Genomic DNA, 21,056 nt, shown 5'->3' with positions numbered 1-21,056 from the left:
CCAGTAGTTTTTTGATTGAATCTCTTGGGTTTTCTAGGTATAGGATCATATCATCAGCAAATAGGGATAGTTTGACTTCTTCCTTACCAATATGGAGGGCATCCTGTTATATTTGTACATGAGTTTATATGCCTGCAAAATGGGGATAATTATAGTAATTATCAGACTAATATGACTTAATGTTAGCAAAGTGCTTAGCATAGGACTTAGCATTTAACAGGTGCTCAAGAATTGTTAGCTACTATAATTAGAGAGAGAGCTCTGGTGGCACAGTGCAGAAGGAAGAAGAGAAAGAAGAGCTTTGTAAGTTTTTGAGTCTATTAATATCATCTTCCTTCTTGGAAAACAAATGATATACTGACAATGTCTGAAGACCAAATTTTTGGCAAAGGACCTGCCTCTGAGATTCGTGTTGAGATGTCAGAGGTTATGAGTTTACAATTTCTAGCCATATTCTCTCTTTGTGAATCCACAGAACACCCAGATTCTGGACCAGGGCTGAGAGACTGGCCTGAAAAAACAGGCAGGCCTCCCAGGAGGTGGTCTGGGAAGAAGTCTGTTTTGTCCCTCAAAAGCTGCTCTGCTGTGGGCCGAGGGTCAGTGTAGAAGAAGCCCTAAGGACCTTGGCCATATAAGTAATATGCATGTTTGAATCTCACAAGACTCTGAAGGGGGAATCCCTTCTGAATAGCACCTGAGGCAAAGATGTGCGGGAACCTGTCTTGTGACCTGTTAAGCTCCATCTCCACAAGCTACAGGCCATTACTTCGAACCTGTCCAAATGAAGCTACTCACCTCCACCCCCACCCCAGGCTTCCTGGCACTTCCAAGCCTATTCTCCTGCCAGCCAACCTCATTAATTATCAGTGACCTTGTTCTCTGGGCTCCAGGCGTTGCTGAATGAAGGAAACTTTGCTGGAAGAAGGCTAAAATATGCCCAGGATCCTTACTCTCTGGGCTCTGAACACGCTTCTGATTGGCATGCTGGAGGCAAGAGACTATGGAGCTCAGCCTAGATGTGAAATGCTGAACTATCCTTTACATTTTGGGAGGAGAGGGCCTAATTTCAATCACCATGGTAGTTAAAGTTGTTGTCAATTTGGCTGGGCCTGGCTGAGTGGCTGAGCAGCTGGATGTAGTTATTCCCCATGGTGAGACTGGTAGTTAACTCCACAGTGGAATCTATTGGACCAGCTGAGTAGCTGCTTTAGGGATGTGGTCTGCTTCCCACATGTAAGAAACAGATTTGGGAATGGTCTCTACCCTTTTGGCACGCTTTAACCCTGCAGGTAGCCAAATCATTGTTGAACAGCCTGCCATGCTCTGCCGATCTTGGGACTTAAATTAGTGGCCTGCTATGTTATTTGGAAACATTGGGACTGTGCCTTTTTACTTGTGAACCTTGAGTTTGTCAATCTTCAGTGGCCAGCAGCTGACTGAGTAAAGAAAAGCCTCCAGCTTCAGTGGGCCGGGAGCAGGAGGCAGAGCTGAACAAGGTCACTAGCTTTCACTCAGCCCCTGGAGCCAGGCACTTTGAACTCAGACTTAAAGCCTCCAAAACTGTAAGAGAATAAACTCCTGTTTGTTAAAGCCATCCCATTTGTGGTATATTCCTGTCAGAGTGGCACTAGGTAACCAGAACACTCACTAAAGTACTTAATTTCACTTATTTCTTTTTTCACTAAGTAGTCCTGCTGTTCAAACCCTTGAGCCCATGCTACTTTTACTTACAGCCTTGAAATAATTTAAATAAGTCCAATGAGTTAATATTTAGATCCAGAAAGATTGACTAAGCATTAGATTATGGAAGAAGTGATCTGTAATATCCAGTGAGCAAGCTATTTGTGGTAGTTCAGTTTGTGTGTCAACTTGACTGGGCCTGGTTGAATAACTGGGCAGCTGGAGGTAGTTATTCCCTGTGATGAGACTAGTAATCAACTCCATAGTGGGATCTACCACAAGCAGCTGAGTAGCTGCCTTTGGGATGTGATCTGCTTCCTGTAAGGAGAAGCTTTGGGAATGGTCTCTAGCCTTTGGCATGCTTGCACCCTGCATGTAGCTGTGCCATTGCTCAGCATCCTGCTATGCTCTGCCAACCTTGGGACTTACAATGAACTTAGTTAATGGCCTGCCATGTGGTTTGGGAGCATCAGGACTGTGCTGTTTTACCCATCAACCTTGGGGCTTCTTAGCCTCAGCAGCCAGCAGCTGTTCTGCATGAAGAAATGCCTCTAGCTCCAGTGGGCCAGGAGCAGGAAGCAGAGCTGGACCTCAAGGTTGAGGGGCTTTCACCCAGCCTGTAGAGCTTGGCACTTTGAACTTGGACTTAAAGCCTCCCAGTTGTAAGAATAAACTCCTGTTTGTTAAGGCCATCCCATTTGTGGTATATTTCTGTCAGAGCAACACTGGGTAACCAGAACACTACTATACTGGTAAAAAAAAGTTTTCCGTAAATAATTTGCATTTCATATTCATAGACCTTTTACTGCTGGAATTTACCTCAAAACCCCAACTTGTTCATTTTACAAACATAGGACCAAGGTCCACAGCAAATCAAGGGACCTCCCTGAGGTTACATGGCCAGTAAGTGGTCAAGATGAAACTTGAACTTAGGGATTCCTGACTCAGACTGTGATAGCCCTGAGGCCTATGATTCTCCTAGTGCTCAACTAAAAGCAGCTTTATGAAGACATTACAAATTGTAATTTGAGAGTAGAGGGATGGAACAAGCATACTTTTTCCAGTCTGTAATGGTTTTTCTAGCAACATTTTTTAAAAAAAATACCTATTTTAATGGGTACAGATGAAAGTACATTAAGAAAATTATTACTTTGTTGAATTACTACCCAATTTTGGTAGGGTGTGCTTGAGAAGTGTGCCTTTATTCAGGAAAAAAAAAAAAAAAAAGCGAGGTGGGACCTTGTAAATGAATCTGTAATGTTTTAGGGTACTTCCTATTGTTGGGACTATAACTTGATACAGACATGCAGATTTTAGAGTCTGTTTCATCAAATGAAGTCATGACTTCTCTAAACAGCTGCTCTCAAATGACTTTTCTCCTTAGAAAAATGTTTAGTTATAACTCTTTCCCTTGAATGGGCCATTTTTGCCAGAAAAAGAAATGTTTTGATTAAAACAGTCCGTGGCAGAGGAGTGAAGCTGATCAGTTCATCACTCAAATGCAGCCAGATGTGAATCTATGACCAAGTCAGCTGTGCTCTGGCAGGGTAGAACCCAATGACTTTTTGTTTGCTCCCAGCATCATCCTTGACTCCAGCCTTTTTCAATAGCTGATTCCTCAAAGGCTATTGGATTATAATGCTGACATCTGTCAGTGTGTTTGGGTTTGAGTTGTAGGGGAGAGGGAAGACGGAATGGAAGCAACTGCTTCAGGCTATAACTGTCAGGGGACTTGGGTGGACCTGCTATGCTGGAATATAGGATGTATCAAGTTAGTGAGAGACCATGGGAAGGTCTGACAGCCTTGGGATCTGAACTTTATCTTGGGGTTCTGGGAAATACATTACAGGAGTCTGAAGAGGGATGGGACCATGCTATGATAAGTAATTCATGAGGTAAAAGGATAGAGTTGAACACTGAGAGGGCAGGAAAGATCTGAGAGTCAACCAGAGGAGGCTCAGCATGACTGAGGTGATGGGGATGGGAGGGAGGATCAATAAGAAAGGAGTACTGGGCAATGGTGGAATGTGAAGTGGGAGTGGTAGAGAACCATCTTGGGACATGTGGCATTTCTGATACTGGCAGGACATCCATTTAGAGCAGTCTTTCTATAAGATAGGAATTAAACTTTAAGCACTTTTAAAAATAATTTAAAAAAAAAATAGGAAGATATTTACCTGTGAGATAAATGCAAAGAGATGAAGGACAAAACCTCAGGGGTGGAAATACCTACTCAAGGACAGACAGAAGCATGAGAATGTCAAGAACTTAGAAAATAGCATCCTTTAAGTGGCAAGTGGAAGAAAAGGAACAAAAGAAAACGCTGAGGAGGAGCAATCAGAAAGGCAGGAGTCACCTGGGAAAGTAGGCCACCATGTTGATGCACAGGAGCAAGAGAGAGCACCAAGAAAGGCAACCAGTGTTAACCCTTTGGGGCATGTGGTCATTACATTGGAGTTGTTTCATTAGCAATTAGTTAGTGATTCTCTTACCACATTAACTCCACTAAGTATTCAAGCTCGTAGCATGGTGTAACATAAAAGAAAAAAAAATGGTTCTGCATCAAATCTTTCCCAGGTTTGAGACTTATAAGACTCTTTTAATCTATTTACAAAATGGTCAAGAGTCACTCTGTTGTCGTTTGTTAGGTGCTGTCAAGTAGGTTGCTACTAATAGCAACCCTATGTACAACAAACAAAACACCACCTAGTCCAGAACCATCCTCACAATTATTGCAGCCACTGTGTCAACACATCTCATTAATGGTCTCCCTCTTTTTCCCTCTTCTTTCCCAAACATGATGCCCTTGTCCATGGACTAGTCCCTCCTGATAACATGTCTAAAGTTGTTGTTGTTGCTGTTATGTGCCATTGAGACAGACCTGACTCATAGAGACCCCTCCTTGTGTTTCTGAGGCAGTATCACTACGGAAGTAGATTGATTCTCCACATCCTAGCTTCTAAAGAGCATTCTGGCTATAACTCTTCCAAGACAGATTTTTGTTTCATGGTATATTCTATATTCTTCACCAACATCGTGCTTCAAATACATCAATTTATGTTTGGTCTTCCTTATTCACTGTCCAGCTTTTGCATGCATATGAGGTGACTGAAAATACCATGGCTTGGTTCAGGTGCACCTTAGTCTTCAAAGTGACATCTTTATCCTTTAACACCTAAAGAGGTCTTTTGCAGCAGATTTGCCCAGTGAAATATGATGTCTAATCTCTTGATTGCTGTTTTCATGGGTGTTGATTGTGGATTCAGGTAAAATGAAATCCAACAACTTCAATCTTTTCTCCATGTATTGTGATATTGCTTTTCAGACCAGTTGTGAGGATTTTTGTTTTCTTTATGGTGAGGTGTAATCCATACTGCAAACTATAATCTTTAATCTTCATCAGTAAGTGCATCAAGCTTTACTTTCAGCAAGCAAGGTTTTGTCACTTGCATATCTCAAGTTGTTAATGAGTCTTCTTCCAGTCCTCATGCTGCATTCTTCTTCATATAGTCTAGCTTTTCAGATTCAACATACAGATTGAAAATGTATGGTAAAACAATACAACTCTGACATAAAGCTTTCCTGATTTTAAACCATGTCATATCCACTTGTCTGTTCAAACAGTTGCCTCTTGGTCTATATACAGGTTCCTCCTGAGCACAATTAAATGTTCTGGAATCCCCATTCTTTGAAATGTTATTCATAATTTGTTATGATCCACACTATCAAATGCCTTTGCATAGACAATAAAACACAGGTAAACATCTTTCTGGTATTCTTTGTTTGCAGCCAAGATCCATCTGACATCAGCAATGGTATCTCTTGTTCCACATCCTCATCCAAATCCAGCTTAAAGTTCTGGAAGTTCCCTGTCAATATAATTTTTGAATTATCTTCAGCAAAATGTTACTTGCATGTGATATTAATGATATTGTACGATAATTTCCATAATTTGTTGGATCACCCTTTCTTTGCAATGGGTAAAATAGTGATCTCTTCCAGTCAGTTGGCCAGGTACCTATTTTCCAAATTCTTGGTAAAGACAAGTGAGTGCTTCCAGCATTGCATCCATCTGTTGAAACATCTCAGTTGGTATGCTGTCAATTCTTTGAGCCTTGTTTTTTGCCAGTGCCTTCAGTGCAGCTTGGACTTCTTTAGTACCATTGGTTCTTGATCATATGCTGCCTTCTGAGATGGTTGAACATTGACCAATTCTTTTTGGTATAGTGTGTATTCTTTCCATTTTCTTTTGATGCGTCCTCTGTTGTTCAATATTTTGCCCACAGAATCTTTCAATATTGCAACTAAAGGCTTGAATTTTTTCCTCAGTTCTTTCAGATTGACAAATGCCAACTGTTCTTGCCTTTTGGCAACTAACTCCAGGTCTCTGCACATTTGATTTTAATACTTTACTTTGTCTTCTCAAGCTGCCCTTTGAAATCTTTTGTTCAGGTATTTTATCTCAGAATTCTTCCACTCACTTTAGCTACCTTACATTCAAGAGCAAGTGCCAGAGTCTCTTCTGACATCCAGTTTGATCTTTTCTTTCTTTCCTGCCTTTTTAATGACCTTTTGCTTTTTTGATGTATAATGTCCTTGATGTCATCCCACAACTCCTTGGTCTTTGGTCATTAGTGTTCAACATGTCAAATCTATTTTTGAGATCATCTCTAAATTAAAGGGGGTTTAATCAAGGTCACACTTTGGCTCTTATGGACTTGTTTTAATTTTCTTCAGCTTCAGTTTGAACTTTTATATATGTATTGGATGGTCTGTTCCCAGCTGACCCCTCACCTTGTTCTAACTGATGGTTGAGGTTCTCCATTGTGTGGTTTCACAGATGTAGTTTTTGATTCTTGTGTATTCCATCTGGCAAAGTCCACATGTACAGTCACCATTTGTGTTGTTGAGAAAAAGTATTTGCAATGAATAAGTCACTGGTCTTGCAAAATTTGATCATGCAATCTCTAGAATCTTTTCCTTTATTTCCAACTTTTGCATTCCATCACTAGTAATTATCAATGAATCGTGATTGCATGGTTGGTCAATTTCAAACTGCAAAAAAAAAAAAATCTGCAAGTTGGTACAAATCTTCAGTTTCTTCATCTTTGGCATCAGTGGTTGGTGCATAAATTTGAACAGCAGTCTTATTAACTAGTCTTCCATGGAGGCATATGGATATTATTCTCTCACTGACTGCTTTATACTTCAGGGTATATCTTGAAATGTTCTTTTTGATGACGAATGCAATAACCATTCCACTTCAATTTGTCATTCCCAGCATAGTAGACTATATGAATGTCCAATTCCAAATTACTAAGACCAGCCCACTTCAGCTCACTAATGCCTGGGATATTGATCTTTATGCATTCCATTTCATTTTTGACAACTTCTAATTTTCCTAGATTCATATATTCCTAGTTACAATTATTAATGGATGTTTGCAACTGTTTCTTCTCATTTTGAGTCACACCACATCAGCAAATAAGGGTCCACTACTATTCACAGGGCTTTCACTGGTCAAGTCATTTGGAAGTAGATCACCAGGACCCCCTTCCTAGTCTGTCTTAGTCCACCATGAGGGAATGGTAGTATTTGAAATACTGGTGGCACAGTTTCAGTAACACAGCAACATGCAAGCCACCACAGTATGACAAACTGACAAACAACGGGTGGTTCTACACATTAAAAACAAAAAAACAAATTGCCATGGAATCAACTCTGACTCATGGAGCTCCCATATATATCAGAGTAGAAGCTTCCTAGCTGGGCACATTACAGTCTTCTGTACCTCTGTTTCATTAGCTATAAAGCCTGAATAATAACAATGTACATCATAGTTGTTGCTAAGATTTAAGAGAGTTGACATACATATAAAACAGTCAAAACAGTGCCTAGCACAAATCCATTACCCATTGCCATTGAGTAAATTCTTACTGATAAGAGTCCTTATAGGATATCATAGAACTGCCCTATAGGGTTTCCAAAGCTATAATCTTTTCAGAAGCAGATTTTCTCATGCCATGTGTCGTCGAGTCAGCCCTGACTTATAGCAACCCCTCCTTGCGTTTCTGAGGCAGTATCACTATGGAAGTAGATTGCCCAACCTTCCGTTTGAGGAGTGGCTAGTGGGTTTGAACCACCAGACTTCTGATTAGCAGTCAACTGCCCTAGGCACTAGTCTACCAGAGTTCCTGTTGCTACTGAATAGTTAAATTTAATCTAAAATAGTTTAGTTTTAATAATCAAGGAAAATATACTATAGAATAGCACTATACAACAGAAATACATTGCAAACCATAACTATACACCACATAAGTAACTTTAAATTATCTAGAAAAACAGGTGAAATTAATTTTAATACTATATTTCATGTAATCCAATAAATCCAAATATAATAATTTCAACATATAACTGATGTAAAAATATTAATAAGGTATTTTACATTCTATTACATACTAATAGTCCACAAAATCTTATGGATACTTCACATTTATACCATCTCTTAATTCAGACTAAGCACATTCCAAGTTCTCAGTGTCCACATATGACTAGTGGCTACCATATTGGATAATGCATGTATAAATGGATACACACCAAACTAATAGCTTAGGCTACTTCACAGGACTGACTTAAAGGTGGAATGGGGAAATTAGTGACAATTTTGTTTATATAGTGCCTAAGGCACTTGACTACTAACCAAAAGGCTGACAGTTCAAACCCACCAGCCACTCCTAGCAAGGAAGGTTGAGCAATCTACTTCCATAGTGATATTGCCTTGGAAACCCAAGGAGGGGTCACTATGAGTCGGGTACAACTCCATGGCATGTAACAACAACAATATTATTTAACAGGTCATTGGATGGCACAAACAGTTTGCACTTAGCTATCAACAAAAAGGTTGGCCATTTGAATTCACACAGTAGTGCCACAAAATAAAGGGCTGATGATCTTCTTCCATAAAAATTTATAGTCAAAAAAACTCTATGGAGCAGCTGTACTCTGTAACATACAGGGTTACATTAGTCAGAATTGACTTGATGGCAACAGAGAGAAAGAACATTGTTTATTATGTAACATTGAGCACATGTGTTTTAAAAATCCAATAAAATCTTATATAAGAATAGGAAAAATCTCATATCCTGAAAAAAAAAAATGCTCATTGAAACAAGCATAGAAACGTAAGAGAAAGCAATCTAAAGCGGGGGAGAAGTATTAGAAGAAATGAGCTCTCGGTCATATATGGGACCTTCAGAAAGCCGTTACCCTCTCCTGGACCACATTTTCCCTCTATTTAATTTAGATCTACATGATTACTTAAGACCTTCCAGTTCTTACAGTGTATAAAAGTCAGCCATTGTATTTATCTTATATTGCCTCAAAAAATCTATCAATGAATGTGAACTCTCTCCTCACTTCCAGATATGGTTTCTCTGGAAGCAGAGGAACAGGTAAGGTGTCTGCTCACAGTTTGAAGATTTCTTGATGTTGAAACTGCCTTTGAAAAATGTTTCCATTTGCCTCTGGCTATCAGAAATCTCAGCTTCAAAGACCCTATATTTACATTTGTATCACGCTACCCTTCATGCCCTCATGTGGTCACAAAATGCAAAAAGAACTGGAAAAAAAAAAAAGAGCCTGGCCTTCTCACTCTCCCACAGGAATGATTTGGTCCGAATGCAAGGAAATCTGGGAGGAAGGGCCTCGGGAGTACGTACTGCACCTGTGGAACCTCCTGGATTTCGGGATGCTGTCCATCTTCGTGGCCTCCTTCACTGCGCGATTCATGGCCTTCCTGAAGGCCAGCGAAGCGCAGCTGTACGTGGACCAGTACGTGCAGGACGACACGCTACACAACGTCTCACTTCCTCCGGAAGTGGCATACTTCACCTACGGTGAGTTGGATGGTACCCTGTCCCACGCTGGATCATTATGCTTCCAGACATGCTGTGGGTATTCACTGACTGTGCCAGTTCGTCCAAAGGTTCGTTATTTCAACTACTAATAGGGACACTCCACAGAAGTCCTGGTCTAGCTGCAGTACAACCAGCTGAATAGAACAGGGATTAGTGACTATGAGAAATGAATCCTTTTGTGCTAGCAAGGATACATTTTGGAAAGGCTCTTGAGGACATTTTTAAGATATATATTATATATATTCAAAAAAAATTCATTGCTGTGGAGTGAATCCCTATCCTTAGAGACCCTGTAGGGTAGAGTAGAACTGTCCCATAGGGTTTCCAAGGCTGTAATCTTTGTAGTAACAGACTGCCACATCATTCCCGTATGGAGCAGCTGGTGGATTGGAACCACCAACCTTTCACTTAGCAGCTAAATGCTTAACCACCGCACCACCAAGGCAGTACACACACGCACACACACGCACACAAACATCTACACAAATACATTCATACATACACACACACACACATATGTATCTTATTTCTAATGTGTATCCAGGAGCAGGAAGGGGATTTTCTTTTTTGTATTGGTTCCCTGTGTTTTGTGCAAAGAGAAATTCAGTTTCCCAGTTCAAAAGTTCTTTTCTTGTGGCAAGATAATTTCTTAGAAGATATCTTAATTCTTTCAAACCACAAGGCCATACATTTGAGGTAGCAGATCAAAACTTTAGTAATAATAATGATAGTTATTTTTTAAAAATGAAAGCTTACCAAAAAGTTGATTCTGACTCATGGCCACCCCGTTTGTTACAGAGGTCAAGTATTGGTTTTCTTCGCTGTAGTCTTTACAGAAGATCACCAGGCTTTTCTTCTGTGGCTATTGTTGGATGGGTTCAGACCACAAACCTTTGGTTAGCAGTCAATTGCAAACTGCTTGTGCCACTCAGGGAGCTTTAATATAGTCCCTCACATCCCCTTACCCGTAGAGTCAATTCCAATTCATAGCAACACTATTAAGACAGAGTAGAACTGCCCTACAAGGCTTTAAATCTTTATGGAAGGAAACTGTTACATCTTTCCCTCGTGGAATGATTGGTGAGTTATAACCATCAACCTTTTGGTTAGCAGCTGAGCACTTAACCATAGCACCATCAGGGATCCTTTAATATTTAGAACATCTATTTATTGAGGACCTACTATCTGCCAGGAACTGTGTAGACGTTTTACACACATCCAGTCCTTGCAATGGCCCTGCAAAAAGGGTTTTTGTTGTCCCTATTTTGTAGATGAAGAAACTGATGTTTTCATGGCAGAGCTCCTAGTGATCCCAGAGAGGGATTTCCTTGGATATTAGTGGATCCTGACCCAACATGAATAAAATTCATCAGAATGGTATAGGTGTTATATCCATAGGCTTTGGGGTTAGAGAGACTTTTATTTAAATACTAGTTCTGTAACTTAATGTGAGACATTGTTTACTTAATTTTCTGATCCTCTATTTTTGTGTCCATAAAATATTGATGGTAATATCTGTTATTGAATGTACCAAGAACTGGTAGAAGAGCAAACAAATCTGTTTTGGAGGAAGTACAGTTGGAAGCTGCTGAGAGGTGAGAATGGCCAGACTTAGTCTGTCATACTCTGGTCATGTTGTCAGAAGGAGCCAGTCTCTGGAGAAAGAGATCATGGTTGGTAAAGCAGAAGGTTATAGAAAAAGGAGAAGACCCTCAATGAGATGGATTGACACAGTGGCTGTGACAATAGGCTCAAGTACAGCAGTGATTATGAGGATGGTGCAAAACTGAGCCATGTTTCCTTCATAGATTTGCTATGAGTTGAAACCCAACTTAACAGCACGTAACAACAATACCTAAGTCAGAAGGTGTGTTGTGAGAATTAAATGCTGTTGTTGTTGTTATGTGCCGTCGAGTCGCCCGACTCATAGCGACCCCTCCTTGGGTTTCTGAGGCAGTATCACTACTGAAGTAGATTGCGCCATCTTCCTTCTGAAGAGTGGCTGGTGGGTTTGAACTGCCAGCCTTCTGGTTAGCAGTCAAGTGCCTTAGGCACTATGCTACCAGAGCTCCCAAGAATTAAATAAGATAGTGCATATCTTATTGCACTGTGCTCTGAAAATATTAAGTGCTCATTAAATGGTAACATTTATTAACATTACTGCATTTTAGGTCACTTCCTTCCTCAAACACTGTACTTTCTGTACTGAGAAAGAAAGATTAAGGGGAAAAGGTACAGTAGGTAAATAGTAATAATAGCAATAAATAGTAGCTGGACACTTAATGAGCACTCATTAATGTGCTTCTTAAGGAACTCTGGTAGTGCTGTGGTTAAAGCATTGAGCTGCTAACCAAAAGGTCAGTGGTTCAAACCCACTAGCCACTCCACAGGAGAAAGATGAGTTGGTCTGCTTACATAAAGATTTATAGCCTTGGAAACTCTATGGGGCAGGTCATATAGGTTTAAGGAGTTGATTTCATGGCAGTGGGTTTTGGTTTTGGGGATGTGCTTCTTAATGGGAGCTGCTATATCATAAGTTTGTATATCAAATATCTTTGTTAGAAGAAACTAGATGTCTCCTGTGACCACAAAATCTTTATGGTCAGGTATAGCAGTGATATGCAGAAATTTAGTAGGTCAAAATTGTATGACACAAATTGTGTTATGTGTACATGGTAAGGAAACCCCCATTGAGAAATGAGGAATCCTGTAGTATTACAAATCATTACTCTCTCATTTGTTAGTTAAGCAAATTCAGACATACTTAAAACAAAATGGACTTATATAGTTTTCCCTCTTGCTGCTCAGGGAAAGCTGAGAGCATCTTGATACTGCATTGCATACTGTTCTTAATGACATGATTTAGGCTGCAGTATTGTCCATTGGAATCTTCTCTTCCTCTTATGGATGTTATTAAAGTCTAACCCAATGCAAAACAAAGCACATAATTGCCCTTGCTTTTAGTTCATACTTTGCCCTTGGAAATCTTTTGAATGTATCAGGGTGTTAGCTTATGCTCCAGTTACAGGCAAAGAGTGCCCTCTTGTGGCCAGCCAGTGGTTCCTTCCAATCTCTACACCACCAAGTGCACAGATGCCAATTTTTAACGTTGATGAAAGGGGGATTTTTCTCATGGGAACAAGCCCAAGAAGAAAATCCTTTTGTCCGAATCATCACACTGCTTTGTACTCATCACAACTATGACAAGCCCATCCAAGTAGAATATTTTTCCCCAAAGGATCTGACCTGGTCACCAGGGCCTGATGACAGCTAAATCTGCCTTAATAGATTATCAGAATGGCTTTTGTTATTACAGCTGAGGTTTAAGGTGGTAAATTACAGGGGGATGAAAAAATAAATTCTCTTTTGGTATCTGTTTGAAGAATCGAAGTTCTATTTCATGTTATCTGAATGTGTCATTTATCCATAGAGGGTGACAGATACGTTGAAAAACACATAATTTGTTCTCCTCACTTGTCTTTCATGTATTTCTGAGTTATGAGCTTGATGAGACCAGCATAGAGTCTAAAATTGTATTATATTTCCAAATGCAATTTAGAATCCACTGTGAAACTTTGTGGAAAATAGAGGCCTAGCTTCCCTTGCTAATTGTTTCTTACTATTCTTTATCATTGTAATTATTTAACAGAGCCTAACTTTAAAAATAAAGAAGAAAATTCTTCCTCATACATCTCCCTTGATGTGCCAAGATTTGCTATGTAATATCCCTGTTATCTATACTTACCAAGTTCTGAAATGGACCCCATATCCCAAATCCAATCTTTAAAAATGGCAATAATAATATCTACTCTACAGAACTATTGTGAAAATTATAGCTAATGTAAATGTAAGGACTAATTTAGGTTTCTCAATGTTTCTTGGTTTAAGTTTCACTCAGCATTTCTCAATGGGGACACTACTGGTTTTTTTCAGCAAGGCAATTTTCATGGTGTGGGTCTATCTGGAGCATTGCAGGACATTAGCATCCCATTAGTATCCCTACCCATTCACTGTGACAACCATGGATACCCACATACACTTCTCCCACAAGGGGGGGGCGGGAACAGACCTTAGTTAAGAATCACTGTCTGTCTTAACACAGAGTAGACAGTTGATTAATAATAGATGCTGCTACTTGTACCATTAGAACTGCAATAAGAACATTCTGTGGGTTTGCTTTGCTGTAGGAATATACCCAGAGCAACTCAGGCCCTCATTGCTGACTACAAGCAGAATCTCCCTAGTCCAGGACAATACCAGGACTTTTGCTCACTTAGAACAAGGTTGTCCTGAAAAACCTGGCTGACTGAGTACCACTTTGGGGGCCTTAGCTCAGTAGCGAGCAACTTTCCTAGACATATGCAGGCTGGGGAACAAGCCCCAAGAGCATTTTCTCAGCCAACATCCTTCAGTTTCCTGGTCCCCGTGTGAACTCACTTGTTCTGATCTGGGCCTAGTCTCTGAATTTGTAGTTAAGATTGCATTCAATCATTTAACAAACATCTGTCAGCACCTACTATACACACACCCTATATTAAGCACTTGCATATATTATTTCATTTAAACCTCACCGTAGCCCTGTGAGGTTGATGATATTATCCCCAATTTATAAATGAGGAAAAGAGGGCTCAAAAAGGTTGGCTGACTTGCTCATAGTCATACAGTCAGTGAATGGAAATGCCACCTTCAATCTCAGGTCTGTGACTCCAAATCCGTGCTCTTCCCCACCACCTCCTCATGCGTTTTCCCCAGTGAATGGGACAGTATCTGCTTGTGGAGGTCAATCACTGGTAAGGAGGACAGAGTAGCAAGCAGTGTGTTAAGTTCGATGGAAGCTGTGGGAACACAGAGAAGAATGGGGAACCTGCCCCAGCCTTCTGTGAATTTGCACAGAAGGCTTCCTGACAGAGGTGACACCTGAGTAATATTAAAGGATGATCAGGAATGAAGCAGTTGACATGAAAGAAGGGTGCTCCTGGTAGATGGGCCAGCATGTACCAAGAAAGAGTGGCACCTTCAGGGTATTTGGATTAACTTAAGGGTAAGGGGAGGGATGGCAAGCAATAAGGTTAGAATGGGCTTCTCTTCCAGAGCAGATTCTACCCCCGGTGAGTAACTCAGATTGTTTTCTTTCAGCCAGGGACAAGTGGTGGCCTTCAGACCCTCAGATCATATCAGAAGGACTGTACGCAATAGCCGTTGTGCTGAGCTTCTCTCGCATTGCGTACATCCTGCCAGCCAATGAGAGTTTTGGACCCCTGCAGATCTCCTTGGGGAGAACCGTGAAAGATATCTTCAAGTTCATGGTCATTTTCATCATGGTATTTGTGGCCTTCATGATCGGGATGTTCAACCTATACTCCTACTACCGAGGTGCAAAGTACAACCCAGCATTCACAACGTGAGTATCCCAGGGCCCTCCCCAAGGATTTATCTGGGTTTCTTGAACTCCCTGGGAGTCTTGCTTCATGAAGACTCAGATTTCCTTGATATTTCTCAACATTACAGGCAACTTTATTCAAGGTGGTCTAGAGTTTGGATTTGGAAGAACAGAAGAGTTGGCTTAAATCCTCATTTTGCTACTTACATGCTGTGTGAACATGAGCATGTTCCTTATCTCCATAACAAAGTTTCTTAACTCTGAGCCTTAGTTTCCTCATCTTTAAAATGGGGATAATAATAGTGCCTACTTCATAAGGATAACATAAGAATTCAAATAGATGATATACCTGCCTTATGGTAAACTTTCAATTGTTGTTGTTGTTATGTGCCGTCGAGTCAGCCCTGACTCATAGCGACCCCTCTTTGGGTTTCCAAGGCAGTATCACTACAGAAGTAGGATTGCCCAACCTTCCTTCCAAGGAGTGGCTGGTGGGTTTGAACCACCAGCCTTCTGGTTAGCAGTCAAGTGCTTCAGCCACTATGCTACCAGAGCTCCTTTCAATAAATGGAAGGAAATACTATGATTACTATTATTATTGTCTTAGTATGTATTCTCTGGAAAAGAGGGCCATCAGCAAAATTTGTGCACAAAAACTTTATTGGAGTGAGAGTGTTGCAATCTCCAGCAACTAAAAGTGAGAGAAAAAAGAATGTGAATCATGGGAGAAAAGAAAACAATACAAAGTATGTTACTGGCCTGGCCACAGTTTACCAGAATACACACCTGGGATATTAGAGACTTCTCTGGGGAAAGCATATAGAAACACCACATCTCAGAATAACCTATTAGGGGGAGAAATTTATCTGCCATGAGAGGAGAATTTATCTGCCAGATCTTTCCCATCTTCTGCCTCCCATTACTCAAATTCACACTACAGGACATTAGCTCACTCATGCATACTTCTGGGGCAGCCCCTGGATTAGCTGTATTCATACCGCCCAAGACGTAAATCTGTGAGTGTGTGCAGGTCAGCAGCTCTTTGTGCCAGACTTGGCAAGGTAGTCCCTGTGCATGGGCATCAAGTGAGGTCTTTGGTATCATGGGCTTCAGCAGCAACAGGAGCTCTCAGGCCAGGAGGCAAGAGATATGTGATGTGATTTGTGAGGCAAGGCACTGTCAGGTCAGTTATCTTGGGGCCAGAAGTATGTGCTGCAGGGCTCCCGCTGGCTAAGCAGAGAGAGCAGCACAATGATGCAGCCTCTGCCATGAAGGTGGTGATGGATCTCCCTGAGCCCATCTCCATGAAGATCCAAACCACCTCCTTTCTATGGTAGATGCCAGGTGATTTCCTATGTGGTCATAAGCAGCACTGAGCAGTGGCATAGTGGGAGAGTCTGGCAGACTTGAATTTACATCTTGGCCCAGGCATTTAGTAGCTGATGACCTTAAGCCAAGTCACCTGATTTATCTATGCCTCTGGGATCTCATCTGTAAAATGAGAATACTATTTCCCATCTCATTCACAAATACTGTCATGAATAAATGAGGTAGTTTATATAAAGTGCTTGAAACACAGAAGTGTTTTCAGTCTAGATTCTTTCCCAGGCCCATCCAGGCCCAGAACTACTCCCTGTCTTCATTAAGCCCCAGCTCAGAATCTTAAGAGCTGGAAAGTTAAGAAGAAGAGCCAGGTCTCCAGCCACAAGCACAGTAACTGGGACCAACAGGACTAAGCACTTCCTGACACTTGTCCCAAGGAATCCCTGAGTGGCCTGGAATTGAAGTTTTCCAGCCAGAGGAAATGGCTCTGAGCCTCAGCCAGGCAGGCTCTCTGAGCAATCCCCCCTTGTGGCACAACCTCACCTTACTCTTCTTCAGAAGAAATCAACCATCCGAGAAAGATACGTGTCTCTATGAACCCAGACAGAGTGCAGTGAACCCTGAGCCACTCAGCTCAGAACCATAGGCTGGGCTTCCTCAACTACCTGGAAATGAGAGACCTTGGAGGTGCTGACCAACAGAAGCTGTTACTCTCTGAGGCTGATATGGTTCATGTATCCACAGAGAACAGGTGCCTAGATTGGTGCCGAGAAACTCCCCTGAGGGGTACCTGGCTCTGCCCCACAGCCCCACGTTGCACTGGAGCCTCAGTACCCCATGGATCAGACAGACTGAGTTTTAGTCTGAGGCTGCCTCCTACCAGATGTGTGGCCTTGGGCAAGTGTTTAAACTCCCTGGGCCTCAATGTCCCTGGGTCTCAAATGAGGATACTGAGAGAACCAACCTCCCAGGATTACAGTAAGGATCCAGTAAGAAAAAACCTAAATGGGATCAAATATAGTGCTTGGCATGCAATAAATGGTAGTGATGATAATAGAGACAATGAATAAAGAGAAGGAACAGTGGGGAGGATACACTTCAAGGAAAAGCATTCAGGTATTGATTTGGCTCTATAGGATCATTTCTGGGCAGTGGCCTAGCTTACAAACTCCACCAGCTCAGGCCAAATGCATTATTGAATCCGTTGGACTACTTGCTATCAATCCAATGCCCAGTGATTACTGTTGAAGGAATGGAATAAACGTGAATTACCCAAAAACAAATATTCTCTAGATCTGCTCGGGGTGAAGCTGAATGTATTGACTCAGCAAGAGATGCATTGATACTGAAAACAGAGAAAGTGTAGCCAGTTAACAAAGGCACCGACTCTATGTAGTCAGGCCCTGATGTCCCTTCTATGTGTTCATTCTAGCATGGTGTCATACACAGAATTTGTTCATGAAGTGCTTTATTAAGAAGAATGAGGAAATGAATAGGAAACAAAGCCAAAGTCAAAGCAGTAGGGCAGGCAATAGAGTGGGAATCTGAGGGCCTGGATCTCTGTCCCATTTCTACCGCTCTGGGTGTTCTGTGCTATCTCTCCCCTACTCTTTAAGGAAACCTGGGTTACCCAACTACGATCCCTCAGAAGGTTGGTGCCAGACACACAGGAAAAGGAAAAAGGTTATATCTTGAGAGTGGAGTGGACCTGGCCACAACTCCCAGCTAGATACAAGACAGCTAAACTTATAGAGGAGGCAGAGTGGGTGCCTGGCCTGGTGTCTTTGGGATCAGGAAGCATTATGGGGACGGGATAAAGCAGGATGAAGGGGAAAAGCAATTGGCTCCTCCCGTGTGCTGGGAACCGAATCAAGGGTTTCTAGATGTGAGAGATGCAAACAAAGAGGACCCCAGGCCTTCTAAGATGGGAAGGGGACAAAGGGTATGGAGGTGGCAAGCACAGTGAATAAAGGACAGGATATTTATCGTGTTGGCAGTTCCCGAAATGGGCTGTACTGCTGTGAATAGAATTTGATTGAACAGGAAAACAGTCAATAGAGGCAGTAAAGTGGAAAGGAAAGAATGGATTTTTATAAATGTCATCTTTTACCTTTTGACTGCTCTCTGGAGCATGTCACCCCCAAGAGATCTACTTAGATAATAAAAAATGTCACATGAAAATAGCTGAGATTCACACCTGAGGGGCGTCAACACCCTTCTCTGTGCCAGCTGTGGTGATGGGGAAGCTGAACGACCCCACTGAGGTAAAGATTTTCTCTGTAGCATCCTTCCCCAGCCATCCTTCCTACCCAGGTTCTTCCCTTTGGTCCACCCATGAGTGGCCTTCTCATTTTGAGGTTGGAAGATGAAACAAGGGCACTCTCATCTGTTTCTACAGAATTAGAAGATGCAGTGTTACAGAAGGGAAATTTGGGCTGGAGCACACTAAAGGTGACCGCCCCCTGCACTTATATGACACCCCAACCCCACCACTGCCCAGGAGCAGCTGGGTTCCTAAAGGCTGTTTGGGGTCCACTTTGAAAGCCAGCTATTAGGAACCTAGAGAGAACTATCTCATAAGAGCCCTGCTCACCCCATGGGTGTGGTGCCCCGGCCAGTTCACAAAAGCCAGCCCCACCCAAGTCCTACTGAGTTACAGTACTTCCCAAAGTGAAAGGACAGGACAGATATTCTGGTACAAAGGAAAGATTTTACCTTTTTTTCTAGAATAAACATACTCCAAGTAAATTTGTCAGGAATTGTTGTTGTTCTGTGTAGCAGATCCATGGGAGAACAATGTGGAACAAAACTAAAAAAAAAAAAAAACAGGTTTGCTGGTCTGATAGAGCCTGGTGAAACCCCTAAGATTGTGGCCCCTAGCTGCCCTTCAGGTCTGGAATTGAACGAACTCCTGTGGCTTCCAGCCAAATAAAAGACAGGCATATGGGCTGAACATTTACATTAGGTAGATACACTCCTTGCAGAGATCATCATGGGAGAACAGAAGGGCAGTGTAAGGACACAGGGAAAAGGTAACTATGGGGAGGAAGTGAGAAGAGAGCTGTTAACATTGTGGGAAATTGCAGTCAATGTCATGAAACAAAATGTATATGAACTGCTGTATGGGAAATGAATTTGCTCTGTAGACTTTCATCCAAATCACAATAAAAATTTTAAAAAATAAAAAAGAATTGTTGTTGTTGTTATGTGCCATCTAGTCAACTCCGACTCATAGTGACCCCTATGTACAACAGAACGAAACACTTTATCATCATCAAAACCTTTGCTGTGCTTAAGACCATTGTAAGAGTCACTGTGTCCATTTCATTGAGTGTCTTCCCTTTTCTTGCTGACCCCTACTTTACCAAGCATGACATCCTTCTCCAGGGACTGGTCTCTTCTGACAACATGACCAAAGTGGGTGAAACGAAGTCTGGGCATTCTTGCTTCTAAGGAGAATTCTGGCTGTACTACTTCCAGGACAGATATGTTTGTTCTTCAGGCAGTCCATGGTATTTTCAGTATTCTTAGCTAACACCACAATTCAAAGGCATCAACTCTCCTTGGGTCTTGTTTATTCATTGTCCAGCTTTCACATGTATATGAGGCAATTGAAAATACCATGGTTTGGGTCAGCACAACTTAGTCTTTAAAGTGTTGTATTTGCTCCTTAATAATTCTTTTGTTTGTTTGTTTGTTTTAGTTTTAATACCTTGAAGGAAAATATGTTTTTATTTTATTTTTATTCTTTTTTTAATTGTTTCTTTAAATTTGTTTCTTGCAAATTTACAGAGTAGAGTTTGTACTTTACAGCAGATTTGCCCAGTAAAATCAATATGACGTCTGATTTCTTGACTGCTGCTTTTGTGTGTGTTGATTGTTGATCCAAGTAAAATCAAACCCTTGACAACTTCAATATTTTCTCCATTTATCATGATGTTGTTTATTGGTCAAGTTGTGAGGATTTATGTTTTCTTTATGTTGAGGTGTAATCCATACTGCAGACTGTAGTCTTTCATCTTCATCAGTAAGTACTTCAAGTCATCTTCACTTTCAACAATCAAGGTTGTGTCATCTGCATATCACAGATTGTTAATGAATCTTTCTCCAGTCCTGATGCCACATTCTTCTTCATATAGTCCAGCTTCTCGGATTATTTGCTCAGCATACAGATTGAATAAGAATGGCAAAAGATTACAACCCTTATGTACACCCTTCCTGATGTTAAACCATGCAGTATCCCTTTGTTCTATTCAAAGGACAGCACAGGCTCCTCATGAGCACAATTCAGTGTTCCAGAATTCCCATTCTTCACAATGTTATCCATAATTTGTTATGATCCATACAGTCAAATGCCTTTGCAAAGTCAATAAAACACAGGTAAACATCTTTAGTAGCAGGCCGGAAGAGCAGGAGAAAGGGGATAAAAGCCAGGAACCCGGACGGAGGAGCAGTCAGCCCCAGGGTTACAGGTGAGGAGAGACAACTCAGGGACGCCCAAAGTAGCAAGCAGGAAAAGCAGGAGAAAGGGGATTAAAAGCCAGGAAGCCAGAGAGAAGAGCAATCAGCCAAAGGGATTAGGTGAGGAGACAAACTCAGGCCCGCTCAGAGTAGCAGGCCGGAAGAGCAGGAGAAAGGGGATAAAAGCCAGAAAACCGGACAGAGGAGCAGTCAGCCCCAGGGACAACTCAGGGACGCCCAAAGCAGCAGGCCAGAAGAGCAGGAGAAAGGGGATTAAAAGCCAGGAAGCCAGACAG

At 41.5% G+C, this 21,056-nt stretch overlaps 1 protein-coding gene across 1 annotated transcript in view; it reads left to right on the top strand.

Annotated features, from left to right (window-relative positions):
* TRPC7 (transient receptor potential cation channel subfamily C member 7) overlaps positions 1–21,056 on the top strand; it is a 266,316-nt gene that overhangs the window by 174,550 nt on the left and 70,710 nt on the right. Inside the window, exons 6-7 of the mRNA XM_042781375.1 lie at positions 9,342–9,575; positions 14,733–14,997. Coding sequence (XP_042637309.1) covers positions 9,342–9,575; positions 14,733–14,997 — 499 coding nt within the window. The remainder of the gene's footprint in view (positions 1–9,341; positions 9,576–14,732; positions 14,998–21,056) is intronic.

This window comes from Orycteropus afer, unplaced genomic scaffold, assembly GCF_000298275.1.
Source record: "Orycteropus afer afer isolate SDZICR_OR568_19922 unplaced genomic scaffold, OryAfe1.0 scaffold00112, whole genome shotgun sequence".
NCBI classification, from domain to species: Eukaryota; Metazoa; Chordata; class Mammalia; order Tubulidentata; family Orycteropodidae; genus Orycteropus; species Orycteropus afer.
The sequence above is the reverse complement of the archived record's forward strand: the minus strand, read 5'-3'. Positions and strand labels throughout refer to the sequence as shown.